Below are 8,700 nucleotides of genomic sequence, written 5' to 3'. Positions count from 1 at the left end.
CTAAAGACAACTTTTTAGATTTTTTTTCTTTTTTTTTTCTTTTTGGTTTTCCTTTTTTATTTTTTTTGCCTTTTTTGAGGGTGGAAGATGATCGATGAGAGAGGAAAAGCAGTACAGAGAGAGTACAGAAACAGACACCCTTTATTGTTCTAGTAGTAGCACAGCATCAGTTTTTGTGGGACTTACACAATATATGGTGTCCTTTGCCCTTTTCTCTCTCTGTCTTGTAGTGTGCGACTGCATCAGTAGTAGTACTACAGTAGTTAAAGAAAGAACCAACAAAAATGTGTCAAGTCTGTTTTCTGCTTTTCTTCTGACTTATCTGACGTCCCACCACCTTCTCTCTCCTTCTTTCTCTCTCTCATTCATGATCTTATCTCCATCTACTGCCGTGTTTGTTATCTTTTCTTCTTCTTCTGCTCTTGTTCTCACCGTATTTGGTAAAAACTACAGAACTTGAAAGCTTTCTGCCTGTCTTGTCATCAGAGTAGCTGAAGCCTGCTGCTTTTGGCAAACTCGTGAGGTATGCAGTGTCTTACTTCCTTTTTTATGCTGCAGGCTAGATTTTGGATGTTAGTACGCTTACTTTTTGGGTAGATGATTAGTAATATATGATCTAGTTTTTTTTTTTTTCATGTGCCTGTTGAAATCTTTGGCTGGTTTTTGTGGGCTCTTGATTATCTGGAATTTTGTTTCTTCATAAAACAAAGCTGTATTAACAGGGGATTTGGCTTTTATCACTTTTTTCTTGACATGTTCCAGTTTGATGGTTCAAGTCTTCCATGTTTCTTGACATATGACCTGAAGATGTTCTGCATAACCTTATATGATGTTCTACTAAATGATGTTTCAAGTTTTCTCGTTGTCTATGTTGTTTGGTTAAACTTCAGCTCTGATGAGGATGCTTATTTGTAGTATTCATAGAATATCCTTTGCTATGGCCCCTAATTATTGAAGGGTTGGAGTCTTTTCTTTCATATGCCTAGAAGAAAATTAATATTTTCAAAATTTTAAAATACAAGAAACATATTTACTGAGTGATATATTAGATCTGAGGCTCTTTGCTTAGGCAGGCTGACCTGGTGTTTATATTGGGTCACATGCTACTTATTGGTGTTTCTGGATACTTTTTGTCTCCTCTGTTGGATGGTAAAACCATTATACTACTATTTGGTTAATCTGTTTGTTGCTCATAGCTATTGTCATAAGGTTGTGTTCTAGAAATAGTTCACCAGTTCCTTTGTATCTCCTGTGGTTTATTAGTTCTGGGTCAATGGGGGGACTATGATAGTTGCCCATTTTCTGTTTTGGATACCAAAAAAACTAGCATACATGGACTTACAAGTCAAAATTTTATTTGTGTGCTTGTCCCATTGTTTTTCCATCAAAATTTTCATTTTCTTCTTTTGCATTGTAATCAGAATATAAAACTCATCCAGAATTGCAAAGGCTGCAAAATATTTCCAAACTGAATTAGTAAACTTTAGAATGACATTAGAATTAGACAGAGCTGTGCTATTTAGAGTCAAATGACATGGAGGTTTTAACCTACTATTCAGTGGGCACATATATTCTTCTGAGTGAAACTGCTTTCTGATGAAAAAATTGTTAGATTAACCAAATGAAAGAAAGTTTGGGTGTATAATCTGGTGGCAAGTTTAGAGCAGTCCTGAGATATTAGGGAGCATCCATCAAAGTTTAGATGGTAAATTGTGAGCTAAAGCAAAACAGTTTTTGGCTTTCAAAAAGATATTAAGTGGCCACTACCATTTTGGTTTGTTGAAGCAATTCTTGCTATCTATTTTTACTTAATCTGCTTTACTCCTTTTTATTGTGTGTCATATGAGGGTTCTTATGCCATGATAAGTGAGTTACTCTTGACTAGATATTTCTTAGCTGATGATTTAAGAGTTCTCATGTGGGCTTTGACCATGACTGACTTAGTGATTAATTGTAGTGACAATTAATCTTTACCAAAGACGTAATTATGCAGAAAATGTACTAAAAATCCACATGGATCCTTAGTACCACAAAGGGAATCTAATCAATTTATGAATGTTTTGGTATGAAAATGAGAAGAGAAGAGCAAGCGATATACATACTTCTCTTTCTTGCACCTGGTTTTGGTAACTGCGTGATTGAAATGGATGCGTTGATTCTTAAAATCCATGATTTTTGAATAGGTTTGTCTTAACCAAGGATAAAGAAAGAAATCCTTTGGAAATCTTTTTTTCATTATCGTTTCTCTCCTTCATGTTGTTGCTGTATATTAATTCGATTACCTATATACTTTGTTTCTATGGAATTTCATAATAGAAAACGGAAAGGATTTTGAATCTGGGAATGCAGGAAACACTCAGACTGGGGCTTCATTCAACATATGCTTCAATAAACCCAAACAAATTATTGCTTCCTAACATTCTATCATTTTTAAGGAACCTAATGGTGATTTGATGAATTGAATTTCGTCATGATGTTGAAATTAGGCACACAGGTGCTAGAGAAGACAGGGTCCTACATATGCTGGCTTACTATTTGGCTTTGACGTGGTCATTCAGGCATAAGCTTCATTTTGAAATCCACGGTATATGGAAGTCGGTATACAGAATTAATCTCACGTCTTTTAGTTTCATGATACTAAAAATGCCATTAGTCTTCCATTTTGCGGTTTGAATGTAGTTCTGTGCTTTTCCATTGACTACAGTTCGCTCAGTGGAAGATGTTATTATTAACTAAGTGGCAAATAATTTGCAAGTAACTTGCATCTAAGAATCAGAGCGATTGACCATGTACTTTTTCTAGAACATTAAAAGTCCATGCTAAAGAAGATAAGCAAGAATGATATCAGAAGTCTTGGATACTGCTGGCTGTGTTCTGCCTGCGACATAATTGAGATGGTGGCCTTGTTCCATAAAATTAATAGATAGGAACTTTGTCATAAAAAAATGTTGATATCTATCTGGCAGTTTCTTTATTGATCTTGAATTGCATTAGTTACCATCCAATGACGTTCATCCGTTTATGTTAATTTACATTGGGTCTAGAAATCTATTTCTAAGGCCTTAACTTCTTGAAAATGTATAGGTGAGAAGTAAACACTTGCTAAAAGAGAGAACTAAGACATTGATAGGAACTGGTATATGTGTATCTGAACTGCTGTATCATCTTGTTTAAGTTGAAGATTTTATAGGATAGGATCATATCTACGTTACCCATCATGAAGCAGCACCCCCCCCCCCCCCCCCCCCCCCAAAAAAAAAAAAGGACTCGACATTGATGTTTCTTGTTCCTTGTTGTGGAAACTTGTTTAGCCATCTTATGAGGAACACTATAAGGAGAATTTTTCGTTGGCTTGTCCAATGAAGTAGCTGCATGTTCTATGACCATTTGCAGAACTATTGGCTTTATAGTACTGTAAGATAAGAAGTGTAAATAGCCTATACATTCTCCTGGTAACTATTATGTGAGATAGGGGACAAGTGGTTTTCCATTTGATGTTCCTAAAGAGAATCCATTGTCCTGAAAGCTTGTTTTTCATCAGAAGAGTACAAGTGTATACGTTCAGAATGTATTGGAGTCCCCACCATGAATATGCATTTGGGTTTTAAATGATATTTAGATGCACCTGCTGTTTTCGTAGCTGAAGTAACGAGTATTTGTGATCGCCCTCTATTCCTGCTTTTTCTATGGGAGTTAACTGTGACTCTGATGGTTACAAATGATGTGTGCCTACTGATTTACATTCTTTGTGGTCTTTCAATTGAGAATTGTTTGTGTCCTACCTGGTTAAGCTTGTCTAGTTGCCCAAAGGAAATAGGATGGTTCCATCAACCAATTTAGTTTCTCGGCTTAGTGTCCTGTCTCATGGAATTTAGCTGCCTCTGATTTTTTTAATTTTTTGTTAATTTTTTTAGTTTCTAATAAACATCATTTTGTTGGAAAGTCACCTTGAGTTTGTTGGGGTTTGGAGGTTTGTCATGGACCGATGCTAGCTTGCTTTTGGCAGATGTACTGTCTAACCTCCTTGGCTTATGTAGAAAGTCTGAATTAGGGAAGTGTGTCTAGCCTAGCCTATTTAAACCTGAATGATAACACGAGGAATGACCATTTGCGCAATCTACATTTGCTACAAAATCCTGTAAAAGTAGTTTTTGCGACCCATAGAAATGGGTAAGAAAGGTAGCACTGAAGCTTACAGCCTGTCAGGAGTTTTAATGTGCTTGTACTCTTTTACCAAGCTACTAAAATTCACAATGCCTTGCAATCTGAAAATTATGAATTAACAGTACTCCTTGTGTGCACCTTCTTACCTATTTATTTGGGGTTGCCGACACTGTTTTGTCCAGGAACATCATCTCAAATTGCCTTAATCAGTACAACTGCTTTTACCTCTATCGCCATGTGTGTTTCCAAATAAGTTAGAGATGGTCGTCCTTGCTCCTCTATGTTTCTGTTAGTGCATATATGTGTATGCTGCTTTCGGAAATACTTTTTTGTAATAACTATGGCACAATACTTTCAGGTTCATAAACAAGAAGCATTAGTTGTGAGTGGTAACAAGATCTATTACTAGTCAAGGGACTCCTTTGTACTTCAGTGCTCTACCCCAAAATGAAGGCGCCAACTATTAACCTTGAATCTGAAGAGGATTCTGAGGTGAGCAGTCAAGTTGCCTCCAACATATCCACCCAAGAAGTCTCTCCTGGTCCTTCGAAGGAGAGCATTACTTCTTCACCGTCTCTCACACACTCACTTGATCTAGAAAGGGATCCAAGGCCAGTTACTCTTGACTTGACTCTTGGCTTCAACAGCAGTGATACTGATTCGAAGGGTGTTGGTGAGAATAATGGTGAAGTATTTCCCCATCCTCCAACTCCAGGAGTGTCCAGGGTATTCTCCTGTAACTATTGTAGGCGCAAGTTCTATAGCTCACAGGCATTAGGCGGTCATCAAAATGCACACAAGAGGGAGAGGACACTTGCAAAGAGGGCCATGCGGATGAATATGATATCAGATCGCTATGCCAGCTTGGCATCTCTTCCCCTTCATGGATCTGCATTTCGGTCTTTGGGCATTGAAGCTCATGCTTCGGTGCACCAACCAATTATGTCATCAGATAGGCCTCTCCATGCAATAAGAGGCGGAGCAAAGTTTGAACAAGGTTATTTTGGTATGCCAGTGTATATGGAAGATGATGAAGTAGAAATGTACTGGCCTGGCAGTTTCCGACAAGTTGAAGGAGTTGCCAGCAATCTGGCTTTGAATTCTGGGCAAAGTTCCAGCATCAATTTTGTAGCAGTGGCACCACCGCCTAGAGCAGACTCATCAACACCTGATCTAAATTTGAAACTTTGACGAGTCATCTTCTCTTTTGTAATACGAAGTCATAATTATTTCTTCTGAATTCATAATTTTGTGACAATTTGCTAATGTACAGGGATTAAGTGTTAAGGGTTGAATATGAGCTTTTTAATCCTAATTCCTCCTCAACTTAATTATGCTGTCTCTAACAGATGCTTCAGTTCATTAATTACGTTATTCAACTTTCTGCAGTAGGAAGATTGCAAGGAATATATGCCCATTTGAATATGCAGATTTTCGGCAGTCTTGTAACTGAATGCATGAACATATGCTTAGCTGAACAGAATGATATTTTTGGTATTCTTCAGGTTGTCACATCATTACCTGGTGATTGACCTTGAATTAATATGGAAAAGTTCATTTACGGAATGAGGTGCAAGAAAAAGGAGAGGATTTTCATATTACATTTAAAAAAAAAGCAAAAAAGTAAGCATAAAACAAAATCTGCAAGCAGAGGTCCAGAATTTCTTGTTGATCAAATTTCAAAGCATGGGAGGGCTCTAAGCTATTCTAACTCCTTTCAGGACCTTTGTAACTTGACAGAGTACTTAATTTGAGCTTCAGGGGGCCATGCAGATGAATCTTTTTTCCTGTAATTCATAAATCTAGCTGAATTAGTGATACCAAATGTGGAAAACTATTTAGATGTGATAGTAAAAGATGTAGCGTGGAAGGCATATTCATTTGGCTGTATGATGACTCAGTTGGCTGGGTGAATGAGGACCTTCAAGTCATCATTGCCCCAACCTCTCTGTGATTCCTCTATTTGCAGTGCTGAATCAACAGCAGATTTTGATGAGCGATATATACCTCAATGAGTTGCAATGTGCAAATTTATCCAATTGCAGATGGTATTTCAGCAAGATCCAGACATCCATTTAGCACTAATGTTTCAAGGCTAGGGAAGTTATCAGCAGAGGCAATCCACTCCTGAAGATCCATATGTGACAGTTTCAAGAACTTGAGATGCAGAAAACCACCTTCACATGTTTCCCACTTTGGTCCACTGAAGAAATACTCTTTTACTCTGAGAACCTCCAAGTTAGGTAGCAAACCAATAATGGACATCTCTTCCCAATTTACATGGCTGCCAAATGAGAGTCAATTTTTTCAAACTTGATGGGAACTTGTCAGGATGGCAAATGCTTACAGGCACCATGCCAAAAGTCTGATATTCAAATTTCAGCGTTTCAAGCATATATAAATTTGCAAGATCAAGCAAAGATAAAGGGTCCTCACTGTTTGATAAAGTGGCATGAAATCCCAAACTTCTGACATTAGGAATTCTTGACAACAGATCCTGTAGAAAACCTGAAGTAGATAGCTGGGAGATTTTATAGTCTTCCGGACATGCTCCAAGGTAAAGAAAGCATGATTTCAACCTCTGAGGCAAGTGTTTATAACTTAACTCTAAAACATTCATGAACTGCTCTGCATCATATCAATGTACAAATCAATATTTTGAGCAATACACCACCCCCATTCACGCGTCTTTTCTTTCTTCGAAATCAATCCAGATACAGCCACAATTGCAAGAGGCAATCCTTTGCATTTTGCTACAATGTTCTTTCCCATTTCCATTAAGTCCTGAGGGCAGCTGCCATTAGGGAATACTTTGCGCTCAAATAGATCCCAGCTTTCATCTTGACTGAGAAATCGCAGATAGTACGTGGGACTACCATTTCTAGGATTCCCAGCCACGTTTCTTATTCGACTTGTCATTAAAATTTTACTGCCATTTTCGTCATTTGGAAAGTACTTCTTCAGATCATTCCAGACCTCCATATCCCATATATCATCAACGACAATTAAATATCTTTTGCCTTTCAAGCATTTGTATAACTTTTCTCCCATTGACTCATTACTCATGTTACGTAGGGATTCTTTATCACGGATCAAATGAAGTAAGATTTTTTGCAACACATTACCTTTTTGTTACACTTGAGAGACAAATGCCCATGCACGAACGTGGAAGTGATAAACAATGAGTGGATGGTTGTACAGTCTTTTAGCCATGGTTGTCTTACCAATACCTGCCATTCCAACAATTGAGATAACTTTTGAGTTTTTTGTTTTGTTCTGTTAGCCTCTCGAGCAGAACCCGTGCCTCATCATCAAAACCTACAATTATTTCTTCTCCTTTGATGGAGCTACTGCTCTTCCTCTCCAAATTCTCCGACTCAAATTTTCCATCTAGTTTTCTGACATCAGGGAAGCCATCCACATAAACTTGCATAATCTCTTTCTTCATAGAGCTAATTTTTCCTGCCAAAACAGCAAGCTCTGGAGATTGAAATAGTTCGCAAGCAACATTTCTCATTTTTCTGCAGAAGTGATCTACCCTTGTTTTTGCATGTACATGTGTCTAGTGCAACTCTGATGCTAATGGATTCCATCCATCCTCCTCATTTTGATAATCAGGACAGCTACAAGGACGGAACACAAAAATTTTGCTACCATTGACATCATTTGGAAAATACTTCTTCAAATCAACCCAGATCCCAATATCAAATCTCTGATAAATGACAATTAAATATCTCTTTCCCTTCAATAATTCATTCAACCTTTCTCCCAATTCCTGAACCTTGACACCGTAACCAGAGTCTTTATCACCAGAAACAGTACCTAAAATTTGCTCCAACAATTTTCTTTGTGGCTCATTGTGACACAAGTTTCCTTTTCTACGTACCTTAAAATGATCAACAAGAGTGCTTGTCACGCCAGCATACGATATAACTTCTAGTTCCTTGTGTCCTCCAGTAAGCCTTTCTAGCAGTGCTTTCTTCTCCTCTCTGTAACCCAATACAACTTCTATCTCTGCATTAGAGCCATTGCTGCTTCCTCTGGACAAATCCTCATCACAAGAAGCATCAGTATCAACACCCAATATATTTTCTTGATAGACTTGACCTGTTCCTCCATTCTTTTGACTAAGAGAACACTAGACATTTCCTGAGTCTTAAAACTCTCATTGTTTTGGACACTGCTATGCTTCTCAGAGAAAGATTCCGGTACTTCTTTGAGAAAGGATATGACGAATTTGAGATCTTCGGAAAGAGATTTCACCAGCTGGATCTTCTCCACAGGAATTGAACTTGAAGAAGCATGGACTAATAGCAGCTCAAGGTCCTCCACAAGAAACTCAAGAAAGGGGTGAGCTTCATCCATTTTGTTGAGTATTCAGGAGAAGTGTTGGGATGCAATGTGAGTCAGAAAAATAAAAACGAGGTCCATTCTCAGTATTGCTGATATGTGTTGTAGTTGATTGGCTTATTGTTAGTTTTGCTACTTCAATGTGATTCTTTGTACTACTAAGTTTAGTAATTTCAGTTTCCTTTG

At 37.7% G+C, this 8,700-nt stretch overlaps 1 protein-coding gene across 4 annotated transcripts; it reads left to right on the top strand.

Moving 5' to 3' along the window:
- Nucleotides 1-226: 226 nt before the first annotated feature.
- Nucleotides 227-5,514, top strand: LOC113783472 (zinc finger protein 4-like). Of its 4 annotated transcripts, none has more exons than XM_027329613.1 (3): nucleotides 227-523; nucleotides 2,487-2,584; nucleotides 4,523-5,514. In XM_027329613.1, the coding sequence occupies exon 3, from the start codon at nucleotides 4,612-4,614 to the stop codon at nucleotides 5,353-5,355; it is 744 nt and encodes a 247-aa protein (XP_027185414.1). In that variant the 5' UTR covers nucleotides 227-523; nucleotides 2,487-2,584; nucleotides 4,523-4,611; the 3' UTR covers nucleotides 5,356-5,514. The 4 variants fall into 4 exon arrangements, with proteins under 4 accessions (XP_027185414.1, XP_027185415.1, XP_027185416.1 ...); XM_027329614.1 differs by having other exon boundaries at nucleotides 2,487-2,594; XM_027329615.1 differs by having other exon boundaries at nucleotides 2,487-2,598.
- Nucleotides 5,515-8,700: the final 3,186 nt, after the last annotated feature.

The sequence above is a fragment of the Coffea eugenioides genome, chromosome 9, assembly GCF_003713205.1.
Source record: "Coffea eugenioides isolate CCC68of chromosome 9, Ceug_1.0, whole genome shotgun sequence".
Taxonomy (NCBI): Eukaryota; Viridiplantae; Streptophyta; class Magnoliopsida; order Gentianales; family Rubiaceae; genus Coffea; species Coffea eugenioides.
This window is presented reverse-complemented; position numbering and strand designations above follow the sequence as displayed.

Coding starts and splice junctions, on each gene's coding strand:
- LOC113783472 (XM_027329616.1), top strand. CDS start 4,612: ATGAAGGCGCCAACTATTAACCTTGAATCTGAAGAGGATTCTGAGGTG.